Source organism: Siniperca chuatsi, linkage group LG18 (assembly GCF_020085105.1).
Source record: "Siniperca chuatsi isolate FFG_IHB_CAS linkage group LG18, ASM2008510v1, whole genome shotgun sequence".
Taxonomy (NCBI): domain Eukaryota; kingdom Metazoa; phylum Chordata; class Actinopteri; order Centrarchiformes; family Sinipercidae; genus Siniperca; species Siniperca chuatsi.
In genome coordinates this window covers 8,204,901-8,225,812 of record NC_058059.1, presented here as the reverse complement: position 1 = coordinate 8,225,812, position 20,912 = coordinate 8,204,901, and the positions used below count along the sequence as shown (strand labels likewise).

The 20,912-nt window shown below is 38.8% G+C and overlaps 3 protein-coding genes across 4 annotated transcripts in view; 1 reads left to right on the top strand and 2 right to left on the bottom strand.

Annotated features, from left to right (window-relative positions):
• Positions 1–4,913, bottom strand: part of kcnt1a (potassium sodium-activated channel subfamily T member 1a) — a 33,831-nt gene extending 28,918 nt beyond the window's left edge. For both annotated transcript variants that reach the window (XM_044174881.1, XM_044174882.1), the window contains exons 1-2: positions 4,428–4,913; positions 1,036–1,200 (exon numbers count right to left, since the gene is read on the bottom strand). In XM_044174881.1, the coding sequence (XP_044030816.1) occupies positions 1,036–1,200; positions 4,428–4,594 (332 nt within the window). In that variant the 5' untranslated portion in view covers positions 4,595–4,913. The remainder of the gene's footprint in view (positions 1–1,035; positions 1,201–4,427) is intronic.
• A 4,424-nt stretch (positions 4,914–9,337) lies between these two features.
• psmd5 (proteasome 26S subunit, non-ATPase 5) lies at positions 9,338–14,686 on the bottom strand. Its single transcript, XM_044174643.1, has 10 exons — positions 14,438–14,686; positions 13,674–13,818; positions 13,442–13,555; positions 13,233–13,361; positions 12,661–12,770; positions 12,316–12,458; positions 11,824–12,015; positions 11,586–11,695; positions 11,338–11,478; positions 9,338–11,108 (listed from the first exon to the last, which is right to left on the bottom strand). Exons 1-10 carry the CDS (start codon positions 14,608–14,610, stop codon positions 10,851–10,853), a joined length of 1,515 nt encoding a protein of 504 aa, XP_044030578.1. The 5' UTR covers positions 14,611–14,686; the 3' UTR covers positions 9,338–10,850.
• Positions 14,687–16,807: 2,121 nt separating this feature from the next.
• On the top strand, positions 16,808–18,822 carry LOC122865529 (beta-1,3-galactosyltransferase 9). Its single transcript, XM_044174089.1, has 2 exons — positions 16,808–16,886; positions 16,983–18,822. Exons 1-2 carry the CDS (start codon positions 16,881–16,883, stop codon positions 18,087–18,089), a joined length of 1,113 nt encoding a protein of 370 aa, XP_044030024.1. The 5' UTR covers positions 16,808–16,880; the 3' UTR covers positions 18,090–18,822.
• The last annotated feature ends 2,090 nt before the right edge of the window (positions 18,823–20,912 follow it).

Below are 20,912 nucleotides of genomic sequence, written 5' to 3'. Positions count from 1 at the left end.
CATGCTGGTTGGGCTGGGAATCACTGGTCGAGGGTGCTTCTGCAGTTGCTTGGCAGTAACTTTACATGAAAAGATTGTGCGTAGCTCATTTGAAAAAATACATCCACTTATTGTGTCAGCTGTAACACCCGAACATATGGAAGCCCATTTCCACCAGTGTAATGAAAAAAAGATCCTGTAAGTCATTATAATGAGAAACCTTTTTCAAAATAATGACTTAGTATCACAAAATAATGAGATTAATGGGTTTCTCATTATTTTGAGGTACTAACTCATTTTTTGAAATACTAAGTCATTATTTTGAGAAAGTTTCTCATTATTTTGAGATAATAAGTCATTATTTTTCCCATTATAATGACTTACAAGATCTTTTTTTTTCATCACATAGGCGGAAATGGGCTTCCATAAAAACACCATATGTTGACAGTGCATGACACTAGTTAGTGTGCAAGCAGAGAAGTTAGCTAACAGTTAGCTGAAAGTAATGGATAAACAGTCGAAATAGCTAAAAATAATGGATGAATGGTAAAATAGCTACATTTAATGGCTAAACAGTTGAAATAGTTAGCTAAAAGTAATGAATAAATGGTGAAACAGCTAAAATAATTGATGTATTTTCTTTCTGCCTACATTAAACAGCTCACAACAAGGTCTGTGGATTATCTTGAGTAACCGGGTCATAATTTCTGGAAAAAGACGTTGCTGTTGAGTTTTTCAAATGTATTTTTTGGCGCTTTGAGCACCACAAGCTGAGTGCCATATAGTCCCATTATATTAAAAAACAAAACACAGACATCCTTACGGCCGATATCTCCAAAACTCGGCAACTCACACCAAAACAATCTAGATGGATAAATAGCATAATAGCAATTTTTTTCACTTTTGGCCATCACCAACAAACAAACAATCAACAACAACAATAAAAAACAACAACTTCTTAAGAGTTTATCTGATGTCTTTGACCGTGTCAAACAGCTCTGCTCAACCTTCTTTCTGTGAGTTACCATTTCTCTTCACGTCCACACTGCTGCCTACCTGTCATCATTCGGAAAGCCCTGGTCCCCGAGGAGCAGGTCTCTGAAGCGGAAGCGGGGCGGCAGCGGAGGCACCTCACTCTCCAGCTGCTCCATCTTAAGAGTGGAGATGTCTAAGATAACCCCGCTGGTATTGATGGTGGTCTGGAGTGGCGCTGGAGAGGAGCTGGAGGAGGGAGAGGAGAAAAGTAAAGATGCAGAAGAGAAATGAAAGGAGAAAGACTGGTGCGCAGGGAGAAAGAGATGAAGCAAGGAAAGGAAACATGGGATGTAAAAGTGCAGGTGGTGGACTGATACAGAAATGCAGAAAGGGTTCGAGAAAATATGAAAGAAAAAAGATACTATCACAAACTAATAGAAAGTATTTTAGCCCAGTCTAGAAAATTCTCCACACAGAGCTCTTTACATTTAAAGAGCCCCTTTCGCTGTCTGTTTGCAGCTTGTTCTGTAATATGAGCTGTTCAAAAAACATCCTGAAGCCATACAGACAATAGAAAGCACAACCAGCCTACATATGTTCATCTAAAGCATCATGCATATCGACTGCTTTACTAACCTGCAGATGCAGGCATAAAATGCAGCTACTGTGGCTGTAAGCATACATTTTTGACAATTTAAGCACAATGAGCAGAAGCGGAAGTTGACATGCATTATAGAGTAATGCAGTAAGGTACATAGAGTGAACAGAGTCTTAATCCTGTTTCTTAGTCCACAACTTGATTTTATGGTTTTAACTCTATTGAAGGTGGGGATGTTATTCTTATCTAATACACGTCCTTCTGTCAAATTCAGCAAATATCTCCTCACGGTCCGCTAGCTGTCCGTTCTGTGTGTGCGCTGAAAAAAACTCCAGTGTTTGAACACAGCCCTGGCTCTGTAAATGGCAAATAAACAAAGTGGCTCGGACCGAGCCACACAGCACTATTCCAGCCATGATTTGTGTGTCAGGTAACATTAAATGACTTGCCCGCGAACATTCAGCTTACTTTCCAGTTTGCCAAGATATGCTGTTGTTGTGACGTTAGCTATAGCAGCAGGAGAGTTGTGAGTATCGCTGTCTGGAGCTGGTGTGCTGGCTCTGGGAAACCGTCTCGTCCTCTCTGGCTGTTAGCTTTGTAGCAGCAACTGTAGTGACAGTCTGCTAACCCACAACCTAGCTACTGTTAGTTATATTAGGAATTTGTCATGGTATTGGATTTCTCCAGAATCAGATACCCCACCTTTAGCAGAAGCGTACAATTTGTTTTTTTAGACTTTATTGTATATACACAGGTATTTCACTGATATGGAAAGAAACACTTTTTGTTTCTCATAATAAATCTGTTCAATGTGCCAGAAATAAAGGGTTTAGAGTAGACTTAGAGTTAGTGCCCATCACGTCTACTGTTTATTTTGGTGTGGGAAGGTTTCAGCCAGTGGTGGAAAGTAACTAAGTTCATTTACTCAAGTACTGTATTTAAGTAACATTTTGACATACTGGCGCTTTAATTGAGTTTTTCCATTTTATGATATCTCTACTCCACTACATAACATGGGGAAATATTGTACATTTTACTCTTTTTACACACTATCTTTTTACACACTATCTTACAACTATATTTACTAGTTACTTTTCCAACTTTATATGCAGTTGAGAACCACTAAAATACCAAACTGCATATAAAGTAGTTAAAACCAGCTCCACCTCAATCTGCTGCAACAGTAAAATGCTGCTTACACAATGTTGCATGAGTATTAACAATCTAATAATGTAATATAGAATAATTTACTCACTGCAGAATGAGTGCTTTTACTTTTGATACTTTAAGTACATTTTGCTGATAATACTTTTATTTGAGTTAAGTAGGATTTTAAATGCAGGACTTTTACTTGTAATGGACTATTTTTACATTGTTGTATTAGTATTTTTACTTAAGTAAAGGATCTGAGTGCTTCTTCCACCACTGGTTTCAACTCATGCTATCACTCAGCTTGAGGCATGCATCGATAATCCTATATAATAATAATCATAGATCCCGCACTCAGATTCATCTTGATATCAAATCATAAAAACTAGGATAGAAACATCTGGTTAACTGAATTTTCTACAGTAACGTTAATGCCTGCAGATGTTGAGTCACCACTTCTAGTTCACGCAATATTCAATCACAGCCCGACAGTGTGAGTAACATGCAAAGCAGGAGTACAGTATAGTTGATTGTTACCTTTGAACCCAGGATAAGTAGCTCTGTTTAGATGAACTGATGTCTGTCACTTGAAGGAATGAGATGAATTAGAAACCCCAGTGTTAAGTGAATGGTAGATTTATACCTTAGTATTTTGAGTACACTGCATGGATGGGTATTTTTGAGAGATTACAAGCTTCAGTTACTTAAAGTTTTTGCATATTAACTCCCCATCTCTCCCTGGAGATGTATTTTATGATTCAAATGAAGTGTAAGTGGTTTAGTGTGAAATCCTCTTGATTGGAAGCAGGTGCTGTTTTCTTTTTTTCAGTCTCTTCCAAACGGATCACTGAAGAAGCAGCTAAACTTCTATAGAGAGGCAAGGCAGGCAGAATGTAGAAAAGCCTTGAACCTCTCTTTCCTCCATCTCTGTGTCTGTCTGTTTGCTATAGTCATCCATTAAGCTTGTCAAACTTATTGCATAATACATGAAGGGTATATTTCCCATGTGGTTTTTTATGAAATCCATCCATCTAACTTAACCAAACAAAACCCAATGGCAAAGAGCATCACTCAGATCTCATAAAACACACTGGTGCTTAAGGGCCATTTAAGGTGAACAGAACAGAAAACAAAACATGTTGAGTGAGAAGTTTTATGGTAAGATTGTTGAGCTCATGTGTCATTTAACAACTCATCTATATGTCTTCTTTGGGACCTTAAATGTTCATTATTTTAACACAACATGTAGGGTTTTTAGTAGAAAAGTGACACAAATGTCCAATTATAACATTATTTTATGTGTTTATTATTAGTTCTAGTAATGCAACCATAACATTACAGTAAATAATATCCAGGCTGTAATAACGAAAGCTGAGACAGAGACAGAGAGCAAGCCAGTGAACAGCTGAACAAACAACACTGGTGACAGGTAGACAGTGTGCGGATGGAGCTCTGGAAAAACACTGATACAAACTAAAATAAGCATGTTTACCACAGCTAACGGATGAATACAAAATATTCATATTTCATAAAGATGTTTGACAATTTTCACAGTTTTTAATCAAACAAATCCCTCATCTACAAAGCACGCCTGTGATTGTGAACACGACAACTTTAAGAGATGTGAGGAGTAATAACCAAAAAGTTATTCATCGCTAATCTCCACATATGATACCTAAAGTTTGTCTTCTTACTTCTTCCCTGTCTGTTTGCTGTTGTTGCTTACCGTGGCTTGTGCTCGTTCACGGTCCCATCATCGTTCACAAATGACTGATTCTCGTAACATTCACTGCACATTTTGGCCGGAGATCGGGCGCTGCCGTCGGACTGGAGAGCTGCGGTGGTCGGCGTTGAATCCCCCTTGACAAAGTCGTCTTCCTGGGTTAATTGCATCGGAGGGTGATCTGCCAAAAAGGAGCGGACTCCCGGAGAGAAAGACGCGCTCTTTTAAAAGCCCGGGTGATATCTCCCTGTGCGGATGCCCACCTCACCTACTCAGGTGCATCTTGGAGGTATGGAAGAGTTTTTGTCAATCTACGCAGATAAGAAGCTGCGAGCAAAGTGACAACTGGCTAATTAACTATTTAAATAGACGAACTGAAAGATGCAAATTAAATCATTTGGGTGTCAAAAACATGTGAGGGTAAAATATTCTGTGAGATGCAGAGGACAGGTCTGCAGCAGTGAACATGACAGCTTACCTTCCTGAGGTAGCGGTACACCTAATGACATAACTGTTGAATTATCACCCAACTCTTGAGGAGGAGAGAGAGATTTAGCGCCATCTGTCGGAGGCTGCGGGAAACTTCAGTTCTCTAGAAGGAAAATATGAAGTTTGAAAGGGAACATTGACATTTAGACAAACTTTGCACAATAAAAACATGACAGGAATTACCACAGAGCTGAATCAACACTGTGACATAAATGGAGAAAAAAATACAATTACTAGCAAAAGATTATTATTTCTCACAGCATTACTGGATTATATTGTAGAAGTGTTTTTATTGTGTACACTCTATGTCAAACAAACATAGGGAGGAAGAAGTTCTCAGATCCTTTATTTAAGTAAAAGTAACAATACAACAGCGTAAAATGCTCTATTGCAAGTAAAAGTCCTGATTTCAAAATGCTGCTTGACTGATATATAATCATATATTATATTATTAGGTTGTAATACTGATGTATCAAGGCATAAGTAGCATTTTATTCTTGTAATCTTTGCTGTTTTTATGAAATATTGGATAATTGTACCTCTTTGGGCCTCGAAGACTCATTTAAATGAAACCATTTGTAATGTTTAGAGGGGAAATCACTCTTTGGTAGAACTGCTAACGATTCATAGATATCTGAAAGGTGACCAGGGTCCCTTTAAACCACACACTGTTTTTCTGTGAGGGACCACAAACAGAAAAGGTTGGGAACTACTGGTTTAATCTTTAACTACTGTATGTATTGTATTCTATAAGCTTATTATGTTTTTTAATGTCAAATCTGAGTCTGAAAAGTAACTAGTAAGCTCTCAAATAAATGTAGTGATGTAGAAAGTACAATATTTTCCTCTGAAATGTCATGGAGTAGAAGTATAAAGTAGCATAAAATGGAAATACGCAAGTACCTCAAAATTGTACTTAGGTACAGTACTTGAGTAAATGTACTTAGTTAGTTTCCACCACTTAATTTAGACAAGAAACATAACTTTTTTCAGCTTAATATACAGAATACAACAATATGATGCATACACATACAAAAATGACTCACAACGTGTTATTTTTATACCTTTGTGTGGACCAGAACAGGAGCTTTTACATTAGTTGGAGAATGATTTATTTATTTACAAGACAGAAACAACAACCAAGATGATCACATGGCAAATCAAAATGTGCAGATGCACAAATTCAAAAATAAATATTTCAAAATATTTCATGTACATAACAAAAATGTATACATCTTTCCAAAAGAACAATCTCAGTTAACTCAACATATAGACAACTCAATCAGGATTCTTAAACTGATTTTTTTAAATAGACAACTTCTTAGGTCACTGTACTGTACATGGGGCTCTTCAGGAATTTCTTCCTCAAGTAAAGGGGATCCTAATAAACCAACTAATCCCAGACGACACAGTTATATGCCATGTGTGTTTCAGGACAGCTGGATAAGAAGTACAATGGCTTGAAGATAGGATGATTCATCTCTCAAGTAAAATCTGAAAATTGCACATTTCCTTCCACCTTGTGCCTGCTGTCAGTGTTTCTCAGGTGTGTTGAGCTTAAGCAGCAGATCGTCCCACCGTTCTCACAGAGAAAAACCCAGGAGGCGTCTCATAGTCTGACAGACAGCAGGGGAAGGTAGAGAGGCCAGCAGCATCACCGGGATTATCAGGCCGCTCTTGGGATAAGATTGCTTACAGTTCATATTTTTGTGAAATACCAAAGAGGATGATTGCAGCACAGCCTGAGATTGGTAAATATGGAGCTGCACAAAGAAGAATCGCATAACAGTTGAATATGACATTTTCAGACAAACCAGGTTTAAAAAATGTTTTGCAACATGAGATGGCTTTAGCTGTTTTAATAATAAATTTAATCGTTTTATCCTTCAGGAGAAGGACACAAAAACTGAAGGTCAGTAAGGAAAATCTTAAAAGATACGAGAAGGAGTTACGCTCCCAGAAGTGCCAGAAGAAGAAATGAAATGAATGAATGGGTGTTTTTTTTTAAAGTTATTATTTATTTCTTTGTCTATTTGATGACGCAAACTGGAGCAACTATGGAGGAGACGTGGGAGAGGTGATATGATTCACTGGGGTGACGGTGACATGAGGTCGCTGAAGAGTTTTAAGCTTATGATGGATGTTTGGGATTGAGTCAGTCGCTCTGACTAAAGTGGGAAGTCTTTTTTTACTGCTGAGAGGAGTAAAGCCACATCTGTGAGATTAACCCACTAGGGGAGATGCGCTGTGAAGGAAATAATGTTGAATATGAATATGTTCATATAGATCCACGTGACAATAATAACTATATGTAATTTAAAATAGCTTAATTTAAAAACATCATAGAACATGATTTTAAAAAAAAAACCCATCAGAAATCCTGAATTCTTGAGGAGAAGATGGTGTTGATATAAAATCGAAATATAAGTTAGCCATGCTAATGGCTTGGCAGTGTCAGGCAGTCTACTACTACTACTTTGGTCCAAACTGAAATATCTCAACAACTATTGGATAGATTGCCGTGAAAATTTGTACAGACATTCATGGTCCCCAGAGGATGACACCTAACTTCATCTAGCACCACCATAAGATTGACTTTTTTTGTTTTTGCCTTTTTTTGTTTTTGTTTTGACAACTATTGGATGGATTGCCATATGGCATGATTTAGTGTGCATGTGCCAACGTGCATGCTGCCTGTTGCTGTAGCTAACAGACTCAACAAACTGATCCGTAAGGCCAGTGACATTGTGGGGGTGGAGCTGGACTCTCCGTCGGTGGTGTCAGAGAGGAGGATGCTGGCCAAACTACATGCCATCTTGGACAGTGTCTCCCACCCACTCCATGACGTGCTGGTCAAACAAAGGAGTACCTTCAGCGAAAGACTCGTCCCCCCAAAAAGCACCACAGAGCGCCACAGGAAGTCATTCCTGCCTGTGGCCATCAAACTCTTTAACTCCTCCCTCTAAGGGTTAGTCTGTATGACCCTAAGTCATTAAACTGGACATTGATCATTACATCTCTGCAATACTTTACATAATTGTGCAATATTCTCTGTTAATACTCCCTTGCAATATACTCTTTCAAATTCCCTATTTATTGATATTTATTCATACCTCTATTACTGCTGTGCAATATCCACCTTCTCAAAATCATCTTAATAAGCTACACTTAACTTGGCAGTTCATGCACTATTACTGTATACCGTATTATCATCAACTGGTAAACCCACTTTGTACTTCACACTTATTTTATTTTATACTTATACCCACTTGGTACTTAATTTATTTTCTGACCTGTATTATAGTGTATTCTATTTTTTGCTTAGTACTTCTATTCCTGTGTGCACTGACATGATAGTGAGCTGCTGTAGCAAAAGAGTTTCCCCTCAATAAAGTATTTCTGATTCTGATTTCTCAAAACATGTACATTCATGTTTCTCAGAGGATGAATCCTAATGACTTTGGTGTCCCCTGACTTTTCTTCTAGCACCACCATGGGGCTGACATTTGTGATTCAGCGTACATATTGGCAAAATGCTGCTTATGCATTGATGCAACAGTTTTGTCAATCTAATAATGTCACAGGAGGACTTTTTTTTATACTTAAAGTATATTTTACTGATAATACTTATGTACTTTTACTCAAGTAGGATTTTGAAGGTAATAATTATACTTGTAATAGAGTATTTTCACAGTGTGGTTTTACCACAAGGATCTGAGTACTTCTTCCACCACTAAGTATTAATAATCTGAAACTGGATTTGTCTGAGGGAGGCAGAGCTGAACTGTCATCCTATAGTGGCAACAACAAAGAACACCAGTTGAATCGCAAAGTCAGACCCAAAGATAGCTAACTATAGCTACTGTATCTTTGTATCACTTACTTTATACACAGCAGTATATGACATGAATATATCAAATAGAAATCACCTCACGTTTTAACATCTGAAAATTATAAAAGGCGACTGGCAAGTAGCATAGTTTCATCATATTTCTTCTTAAATGATTTGTCAATGAAGTTTAACCAATCTAGTCAAACATACTAAACGTGTGCAGTTAATTCTCCATGGTTTTGGAGAATCAAAAACTTAATAGAACAAAACTAAGAAGCTTTTCAATGTCAAGCTGCTGCTCATAGCCACATGTAATACTGCTTCCATCCAGTTTCAGGTGATTAATGCTTTGTCTGTTCAGAGAAACACTGGAAACTCCTCCTGTCACCTTTGTGAAACTAATTGAGAAAAGCCTCACATTGATAATATTCCCGGGTGTATTAATAGATCCAGACATCTCAATCAATATTTTTGTCCTCACAGGACACTGTAGCTTCCAATGAACCACTCAGGTTCAATTTATTATTATCACAAGAAATTATGAAATAATCTGACAGATGTATGAGGGGATTAAACAAGAAGTAAACAAACATCAGTTGTCAGAATGCATCTTCTTTAATTACAAAAAAACAAAACATTTTCTAAACAAAAATATATATGATACAAACAAATTAAGTCTGAAGGACTTGGAGAGCGGAGATCTAATTAACAAGGCATTTTTGGTCAAATCCAGTTTGATTTGAAAGATACTGTATAATTTGAGGGTAAGTTCTTTAATTATTGCTTAAGTAATTGGTAAAGACTCAGTATGTAAACATGTGTTAACATACCATGTGGACCAGGCTGACTTGTTGTCATATGATGTGGAGATACAGTGATGTGCACTGGTATCCATCATCTTATAATGCCAATTCTGCTTGTGCACTTACGGCAATTAACTGTTAAAGGGACACTCCAGCGATTTAGTGTTGCATTTCTATAAAGTTGGGTGATTTAGAAGAGAAAATCAAAGCAGCAGATTCCGAGATATCTTAACTTTTAGTCTCTAATATGGATCAAGCTCAAAAAACACTGGCTCCTACATTTCCCATAATGCAACTCAATAACATCTTTCATTAGACCTTTCCTGTCTTCCAGTTGCACAAGTCTTACAAACACCAAGCCTGCAGTTTGTAATGCAGGCTTTCTGTTAAAAATTTGCGGTCTCTAAGCCCAAAGTGAGAAAACCCTAATGACATTATACAACTGTTTTCACAGGCTGTGTAGTACTCCTTATGATGAATAAACTGAACTTCATGTATAAAACAGTGCCCCTTTAATGTAGTAGTACTGATAATAAAAACTGTTTGAGGGGATTTTGTCCCTTTACTCTCACATTTCAATACTTTACTTGCCACTCTACTATATTTATTCCACAGTTGTAGTTACTAAATATGGCAAAAACAAACTCTGCCCAAAACAACATGTCATATGTTTATAAAGCTACTAAAAGTGAGTCAGCCACTTGAATTAGCCTGAACACTGTTTTCACCATTTCAAAAGAATTTTAAAGGTAGAATTACATTTGGAAACCTTACATTTTATTTTCATTACTCCCCCTTAGTTAGAGGATACACATATTTACAATACTAGATTTACTCATGTTAGTTAAATAAAGAAAAATGACTGAAGATAATGATCAGATGTTAAATGTTAATGTCCTATCAGAAAATACTGATAAATATAATGTCTGTAGATAACCTAAATGAAGAACAGCTGAAGGCTCAAGCAAAGCAAGTAATTAAGATGAATTACTAATTTGTTTCTAAATACTTTCAAAGTCAATCCTTTAAATCATCCTTTTACGAGTTAATGTCGTAGTTGTGAACATTCATAAGCATTTTTGTCAACTTATGTTGAAAAATTAAGAAGTTTTAATCAACTGAGCTAGTTAACACCATGTCCTGATTTGTTAGAACTATTTATGTATTTATCAGAGAAATAGTTATAGACAAAAACAAATAGACAAAGTATAATATGTTAACACACGGTTAGATTATTCAGGAAGTTACCCTTTACTTAAGCATTAATTAGAAATCCATGAAGTGTATCTGAGTTTGTTTGAATCAGTCTGCTCCTTCTGTGCTCACTGTGGCCACAGCTGAAACATAGTAAGGTCCCTCTCTGAGATAAGTCTTCAGACGGATGTAATGCTGGCTGCCCAGTATCTCTGCTGCTGTTGATGAGCCCACAAGTGACCCCACCAGTTCAAACTTAGCATCTTTGGCCTCCTTTGACTGACCCGTTGAACGATCCAGAATAAACTCCATGAAACTGGGAGTGCTGATCATTAACTTCTGACCCCATGGCTGAGTGGCAATGGCCTGGAAAACACACACACACAAAGATATCCACTGATGAAGATACACATATTACTGCAGCAATGTTGATGGCATTATGCTTTTGTGTAATCATACAAACAACAAGACAAAATATTCCAATATCTATAGTTCTACTGTTTTTTTTTTTTTTTTTGTTTTTTTTTAACAGGTTATCAAAAGGTCAGTGACACAGGGAGGAGATTCTGGTAGTTAGAAACAGCTGGGCACTCACAGTGAATATCCGCAGAGCCCCACAATGCAGCTCTGGGAATGGCTGAGTGCTAATGTCGCAAATCATGTCCATGGGCTGTTTAGACAAAAGGTGGAACCAGGACTCTGTCAGGGCCAAGAGGTCTTCTGTCTGCTGCTCTGGCTGCAATGAATTATAGATTCATAAACTGATCAACTTTTTTTTTCTGAAGATGGCATTTAAAAGACAATGTATGGTAATGAATATTCCTTAAGTGTGCACACACATACCTGTAAAGTGAGAAGGTGTGATATGGCGTCCAAGCTGCGCACTCTGAGATCTGTAGCTCCAGAGCTGGCAAGTTGGCTCATTCTTAACAACACAGCCTTGAACTTTTCTCCTGCAGACATACAGAGAATCAGTCACAAAGATCCCAAGACACCAGCTAGATTTACAAGAAAAATAAACATTCTGAGAGGGGCCCTTGGCACCTTTGGTTTTTATTAAATAAAGCCTGGGAGAACTAACCTGTTTTCTGAAGCACCTGCTTCCCCTCCACAGTAGATCCGAGTAATCCCAAAGTGTCCAGAGCCACGCCGATCATCGCAGGGTCCGGGTCCAGAGCCATCTCAAACACCTTGTTCTGGAAGGCCGGGTAGGTTTCACAAACCTGCTGTGGGCTGTCCATAATGGCCAGGTTTCCAAAGAACTTCACCAAACCTACAAGAATAATATTCGCACTGTAAAGGACTGAATAATGCAGCATTTAATTGTTGTATTAAATAAAGGAATACCCCACCCAAACATAAAAAATGTTTTACGGAAAACAGAGCTTCTAAATGTGGCAACCCTTGTTTTTGGAAAAACACAGCAGGAAAAACACAGTAATTCTCATTGGTTCTAGACAGAATGCTTAAATGGATAAAAACGAATAAAAGGAACCTAAAACTAAAGCCAAGTGTACACTGAACTGACTGTATTTCTGTATTTTCTTGGAGCAGTTTTCTAAAAGAGATTCACCAGGAAGGTAGAGGGAGGAGAAGGAGTCAGTCTCTGCTCCTCTGATCATGTTGGAGATCTTGTCCATTATACCCTGCTGGGACAAATACTGCCGGCCATGCTGACTGTGGGCTAGAGTGGTCACCATCTCAATGGCTGTGGCTCTGGAGAAAAAGACAACAACAGATACAAATTTACAGAATGATAGAAGAGTAAAGACACTCATTAAAAAGGGAGAGACTGAAAGCAGTCGGGCAAACTTGCATTAAAATACAGCAACTTTTAATTTGCAGTAACTACATTATAATTTTCCACACAACTTCTCTGTTACCGTCTCTGTATTTAAGATATGATTAATCTTATTACCTGATCAATACATCATCTCCTGTCAGTTCTCCAATCAGCTGAGAAATGAAGCCACTGTTGGCACAGTAACCAAGGGAAATGGGAGATACAGACGAGATTTCCACCACCAGCTACAAGCAGCAAGAAAAGTCTTTATTAGGGAATCAATATGAGAGCTGTTTTATGTATGTTATGTCTACGCATTACAGACACATGCATATATTTCATGAGATGTCACAGAGCAAAAATCGTTGAACCAGGAACAATAGAGAGAATCTGCATTTGGCACGCTCCACGTCTTTCTATCAGACAACCTTGCTGCTGCCATGGCAACAGATTAAGATTATCAACATCAAACAGAACTGAGTGATGTAGTGTTTGCAATCTCCCAGCAGGTTACAGAGTCTGCTAGATGACTACAAGATGATTTTATGAAAAGAAAAAAATATACACTGAGAGAAACAAAACTCAACTAAATATAATTGAATCTAAGTGCACACATTCTGGCATGGATTCTTGTTATGATTAGTCATCTTTTCCACTGATTCCATCCTAATAAATGTAATTTAAAAGTGACACACAGTTGAACATACCTCATATATTCTGTACCTGACAATGTCACTTGTGGCCATCACATCCTTCATAACTTTCAGCAGGTCGCTCTGGAACAATTTGTCTAGCCCAAGCTTGAAGTGACTCAGTTTAGACAAGGACTGGATGGCCTAAGAAATAAAACAATTACTGCACCCACTGTAGATTAATTAAAATCTCATCCAGGATATTTCAGTGCTTCAGTCATCACCTGCTTTGCCACAGCCATCTTCTCTTCTCTGATGCAGTGGATCACCGCTCGAAGAACGTCATGGTTGTTGAGGATTTCAGTGGCAGCGTCGGGTTGCTCCACTATTCTTCCAATCTGACACAGAAAAACATAAAAACTTGACAAGGTCAGTGGTTTAAAGGCAATTGTGTATGTGTATGTGTGTGTGGGTGGGTGCGTGTGTGTGTGTGTGTCCTGTGAGCGAGCAGCCTACCTGTGTCAAGGCCAGTATCTTAACCTTTTCATTAGGATGAGTCAGACCCTCTTGCAACTCCACTCTGTAGTTCTGGGCCAGGCTTACAGGGCTGAGGGCCATTAAGATGCGTTCAAGGATGTCCACACACAGCTCAACCTGCTCCCTGTGAACACAGCTCACATTAGTAACTTTAAACCTGCTAAGCATTTGTTTTATTGCTGCAACTAATTATTATTTTCATTAATGATTAATTCAGCGATTTGTTTCTGAATTCTTTAATGAATCATTTGGTCTATAAAATGTAATAAAGTAATGAAAAATACGATCACAAGTTGACATTGAAATTGCTTGTTTTGTCTGACCACTAAAGCCCAATGTTATTCTCAGGAAACCAGAAAATATTCACATTTAAGGTGAAACCGCTGAGGCAACGATTCCAGCTCTGATATACATATGAACACCCCCCAAACCGCCTCAATATGAAAGTCAGTAATGTAATTTTCATTTTATATTAAATAATATATGGCTATATGACGGAAAAGTGTCACTGTCCACACCTGCACTGCACTGTATATTGGTAGCATTGTAGCCAGTTAGCTTACTAATAACTAGCACAAGTAAACGCAGCCTTTTCAGCTAGCTAACTTACCCTTCTGGCATGATAACCTACTGTTCAGGTAACTGTTAATGGTACTAATTATATATACTGACAGGTGACTGACTCAGTTAACACCCATCAGTTTGCTAAACAGTGTGAACAAGATGCGTTGTGCCAAACCAACCTTTGATTTGAGGTTAACAGAGAGAATATCACATTGAAACGCTGTCCGCTCACTGAGTCTCTCAAAGCGCTGAGAGGTATCGATAATAAAGCTGTTTTTAAACTCTGTAGCTCTTCAATTGGATCTTCAACACCGGAGATTTCCTCCAGTAAACTCTCGATGGAAGCAGCCATGACTGTCAATGTTTGGGGAAACTACCGACAAACGAATCCGCCGACTTCTGCTTCTTGTTGTTCTTCTTCTTCTTCATAATTCATGGCGGTTGACATTAAACGTTTCTGCCACCTGCTGGACTGAGTGGGAGGCTCCACTTGAATTCAGATGAAGTATTTCTTTTCGGATATGCCTTCAACCTGTCCACTTCAGTCTAATACAAGTGACATTTTCATCCACCACTCCCTAAATTTGTGTTAGGTACTACATTTTCTCTTTTTTTTTGTATATATATATATATAGTGATCAAGTATATACCAAAGCAGGCTATACTCCCCAACGTTGGCTTTTTATACTCAACCTAAGACCAATTTTAACAAATAACCCAACCTGAAGCTCATGAATCCAATGTTTGTCATAGAGGAAACGCAAATAAATACTAACCACAAATGAAAAATCAGCTCTCTTTCACTATTGGGTAGAAAACATATAATTTTACTACATGTAGTTTGGGCTCTGCAGTGCTTCCAGATATTGTCCTGTTCATTTATGGGAACATTGGATTTACCTGTGAGAAGTGACATATTAACACAAGAATTAGTCTTTTTTTGAATATTGCTTGATAAAGGTAAATGGATTTAATTTGTACTAAAGTGCTATAAAACTTAAACCTGAATAAATTAGATCCTGAAACAGCTGATTTCCTTAAAGTATCACATCTGTATATTATGTCCCACTGTTATCAGCATTAAATTTGCATTAGTTTGTGCTGGGTGTAATTGGGTTTAAAGACCCTCCCTGCTTCTCTGATTCACAGCGACTCACAGACTAAAACACTCTACTGAAACTTGGCCAGGTTCCACTGTGTCTGCAAAGCTTTCTGTCTGTCTGCCTGTCTCTCCACATCAGGCCAGAGCTCAGACAATAAAGGCTGGTGACCAGTCATAGCAACAGTTTTACTGCCATACCATTGACGTGCGTCTGGATCGCTACTCAAAATCAAAATCAACACATCAATAATTGATCAATCTGAAAAGGACATATTTCTTTTTTGAAAAACCTCTTCTCTCACAGTCAGTGCCAGTGAATGTCTGTCATTTTAAGACTTTAATTCAAAAGATATCTTTATGTTATAGTGCAAATATTAATGAACACACACACACACACACAAACATAAATATGCACAGGAACACAAACACATATACAAATATACATTCATACATGCAGTGTATGAAGAAATACAAAGAAAGCAATGACTAGAAACATGAAAGCTTAATATTGCATAAGGGGGCAAAAAAGTAAATCAACTTTATAATCAAACCTATGTTTTTGCTGCAGATTATTCTATGACCTATTCTGCACATACTGTAAATCGAGAGTCTTTGCTGCTCTGTGGGATAAAAATATTCAAGTAACAACTAAAGATCCTGCAAATTTAAGAGATTGCTTTAGTCAAATGTATTTTTTTCTCCTTCCACTTAAAAATTAGTTTTGCTTATTGTGCCTTGTTAGTCTAGTTTGACACTAGAAGGCTGTTTTCACATGTATCTGCTGAAAGGGGAAAGTTTCTCTGTTACCTTAAATATGAGTTTAACACGTATACGTACAAGCATGATTTTGTGATGCAAAGCCAATCATGGTCCACTTTGCTACTTACACAAGTGAGATGTGGAATCTTGAAGCCTATACAGTGCAATGACAATGGACTTTTAAGTGAAGTAGGAGACATCTTGTGTCCAGTAGTTAAACTTTTGAAATGAAAAATATTAGCATTTTCATAGATTCTGGGGAGAGAGGGCCCGGACTGGAACCAAACTTGGGCCGCTGCGGTAAGGACTCAGCCTTAGTACATGGTGCGCACTCTCTACCATGTGAGCTACCGGGGCGCCCCTGGATTTTTCAATGAGAGAAAAGGAGTAGATGTTATTTTAAGAATTTCTATCATGGTAATTGAACTTTTTTGTGGAAAAAACATATCAGACACAAATCATTAATCAAAGCAGAGTATTTTTATGCCTTAAAACATAAGGAGGGGATCCTTAATGTCCTTGTGGTATATTCAAACTATTCCTTCTCAGTATCATTAATGTTGTATGCATGATGCAGGATACACTCCTCTTGATGAAGCATGCGTCTTTGGGGTTGGGGTGCAGGGTTACATCCTGCTAGAGTTTCATGAAAGTGGAAACCCTGTCTATCAGCAAGTATTGTTGTAGAACTGACTACAGCTGGAAGTCCTCTGCACATACAGCTAATAAACACAGAGAAACAACAAGGCTGTTAAGGCATCATGCAGGTACAGTGTTCATTCTTTACAGTTTATAAATGTTAATTTAAGTATGATTGGATACCTTCATGATAATTCACACTCTTTTTCTGTCTCATGCTCCAGTGTTCTCTGTGCAAGCTGCGTACCCACCAGTGGTGTTTCCTCCTCTTCAACGTTCTACTCTTCCATGCCCTGTTGTTTGGGGCAGACTTTGTCGAGGAGTACCTCCTGCAGCCCACGCCTGGGGTCTACACTGATGGCATAGTTGTTGATGTAAGAGAGAAAGCAAGGAAACTAGACCTGAGCAATGCCAGGGAGAACATGTCTCAGGCCTACCGCATCGCTAACCCGGATGCCTGCAGAAACTCTGACCTCTTCCTCCTCACTCTAGTCTTCAGCTCCACAGCTAATATCACCCAAAGAGATGCAGTCAGGAGGACTTGGGCCAACCAAACACTCGTCCAAGGCTTCCCAGTGCGGATCCTGTTCTTCTTAGGATCATCTCAGACTTCTGCTGGACAAAAGGCCCTCATGAGAGAGTTTGACCGCCATGGGGACATGGTCCAGGGTCATGCTGTGCCTTACTCGTCCCTCCGTGGCCCAACAGAAAGGACAGTGCTGGCCCTCCGCTGGGTGATCACCTTCTGTCCTGTGGCACGCTTTGTTCTGCTGACCAAGGACTCTGTGTTTGTCAACCTCCCTGCCATCGGAGGTTACCTACTCGGGCTGCACAGACACCCAGAGGACTTATATCTAGGTAGGGTGATCCAGAGAGACTCCCCTGACAGGAACCCCAACAGTCCTGGATACCTGCTTCCAGCGCTTTACCCTGACAAGTACCTGCCTGAATACTGTGACGGGACAACTTATGTTATATCCCAGGATGTGGTCCGAAAAGTGTATGTAGCATCTGCAGCAGTCCGCGCACCTGTGCCAGCTGATGTTTTTGTGGGCATTTGTGCGAAGAAGGCTGGTGTGGCACCAACCCACAGTGCCAGGTTCTCAGGAGAGAAACATATCCGCTACAACGCCTGCTGTTACCGCTATCTGTTCAGCTCAGCAGGAATGGGAAGTCACGAATTAGATATAGTGTGGGCAGACCTGGGACAGAAGGATGGAAGATGCTCATTGTTACACACCTACTATGGCGTGGTAACCTGCAAGGTCCTCACATACCTGGAAAAACTGTCCTTCTTCAAATCCCAGGGTCAAGCTGAATCACATGGTTAATTGACGGAGTGTGTGGTTAGTTCATGTGTGTGCTTGGGAGTGAAAGAGAAACCGAGACTGCCGGGAAGTGGGGTTGAAAGAGTGTGTAAATAAGTTTGTTTTCCTTGTGCACATGCGTGAACCAGTGTTTGCGTTTGCCTGTCAATATAGTTGATAGATAAATCTGTGTTAATTTCTTTGTACGACAGCTAAGATCACTATAATGACTAAAGGAAACATTCATCCTGGAACACTGTAATATACTGTATATCCACATTGCCAGATTTATGTAAATAAAAGTTCTGTGCAAATGTGACTTCTAACAGGACAGGAGCTCCAATAGAGAAAGCATTAATTCTTTTTTCCTCGAGTGAATATTACATCAGATTGGCTACGTAAATAAAATTCAGTTGTTATGTTTATTTCCAAGCAGACAACATTGTCATTTTCTAAGGTCTAAACTGGGGGGCACAGAGCCATTGCAGAGGGGATGGACATGCCCAGAGAGATAAAAATGTTACACACTGTCATGGCTTACTGGGACAGCTGAATGGAACAGAGCCCTTGTTAATGTTATTAGTAGCGCTTGTGTTTTTCCTACCATGACACGTCAAATTGTCTGCTGTGAATGGGCCTGTTATGTGAGTTCACCATACTTATAATGTGATAATAAAATGGTAGGCATGGCACACTGGAATTACTAATGTTATTAATTACACCTGCACTTTTCCTGTTAATGACAAGACAAATAATGTCTGGTTTGAAAAAGGCCTTAAGATGTTGTCTTTCCCTTATTACACATGCAATAGAACAAGCAGGTGAGTCAGGGAGATGTCAATGAAGCACAGTCTGTACATGCCCACACAGTCCTGAGAGGAGGTGTAATCAGGCAAAATGATTGCCAACAACTATGTGGGTGGACATTTGGTGTTGAGACCCTTTAAAACAACGACAAAAAACTGTGGTACAATATGAATTCTGACATCTAGGTCACTTTTACTTAAAACGTACCGCTGACAAATAAATTAGAATAGAATATAAAATAAGGTATTTATCATAAGAATCTGACCTAGGTCTGATACATTGGTCAATAAAATTTCACAGAATAAAATTTATCTGAAGACATGGTCCCATTTCTTTCATCAGTATTTCCTGTTTTCAGGGAAATTTTAATTTATTCTAGCAGTAGAATAATAGATTATGACCGAAAAAACAGTTTAGGACCAACCAACCTGATGGACTGAAGAAACGATATTATTTGATAAATCAATTCCAGGCTGTGATACAGTTCAGACTACACCATACCAAGGGGGACACCTAGTGCCCAACATGAGGTAAAGCAGCACACTGCCTGTGCAACCAAGTCACACACTGTATGTTTGCCTCAGTGTAGTTTTTGTTTAGCCTGTGAGGAAAACTCACAGAAATGCTTTGCACTCTCATTGAACATGTCATTGGGTCTTCATTTGAAATCTTTTATGCCAAATGTTGGTATCTCTCATTTGGAAATGGGAGCCATATATCCCCCTATAGAATATTTCAGTCAATAATCAATCAACAGGGAACAGTTACCAGAATCATCATGAATGTTTTCAGCATTTAGTATTAACATAAATGTGTGCCACCCTTTTTTAGAGTAGAAAGATTTGCCTTATTATTTTCATTACTGTTTTAGCATGACTGAAAGGTGTGAGTACTGGTTCTGCAGGAAATGAGTCTGTCTCACTTCCATTTTAGATTTCCAGCAATTTTATGTCCTTTAAATGCTATTCAAACCACTGCTTCTTTCGCTAAATTCCACAACAGGAAAGTCTGGCCTCTATCCCACCACCGCAAGCTGACCAAACAAAATGTTTGGGTGTTCTACAAACTTTTTCTCTTCTGTTTTACTGCCAGTGGTTCACACTACAACTCTCTACTCCACCTTGGCCAGGTTCCATTGTGTCTGCAATGCTTTCCCTGGCTGCCTGTCTCACCACATCAGGCCAAGGTATTCAAAGAATAACATCTCAGCATGTCTATAATCATTCTGGCTGGTGACCAGTCATAGCAACAATTTGACTAGCATACCATCAGTGTGAACCCAGATCGCTCTCCAAGATTAATCTGAATTAATTAGCGTCAACACCTTCCATCCATGGCCTCAGCACCACGTGATCCCTGGCCTCTAACCTCTCTACCTTGTCTCTCTGTCTGTCTATTCCAAACAACTGGCCCCATGATGCTTTAGTTTTAGACTGTTGTCATTTTATCGTTGCCACCATCCCACTTATGCCATTTCCTGTGAAGCACCCCGATAGCAACAGGTTTGGATACTCTGTTGGGAAGAATGGAATATATTTTCTCTTTTGTTGGGCTGCTAATAGTGAATAGAAACCATTAAGGAAGCATGTCAACACTTAAGGGAATAGTTGTAGACTTATTTGCTTTCTTGCAGAAAGTTAATTGAGAAGATCGATACCACTCTCATATCGGTCAGTTCAATATAAAGGATATGGTTATCTTAGCTTAGCATATGTGATCAGGGAGAAACATTAAGCCTGGCTCTGTGTAAGGCAACCATTGGAGACTCCAGGAAGTCACTGTGCCCAGCGAAGGAACAGACCAGCACTTAACCTCCCATAAAACCCCAACTTGTCATTTTTACACAGTTTTTATACATATTAAACAAATGAGATATAAGATGTTAATTAGTTAGCTTTAGAGCAGCTGGATTTTCTTTTACCTTCAATAGAGTCAGATTAGAGTCATAACGGTTAGATATGAGAGTGGTATCTTCTTGTCTAATTCGTGGCAAGAAAGCGGATAAGCACATTTCCAAAAACTATTGTACTTGAACCTTTA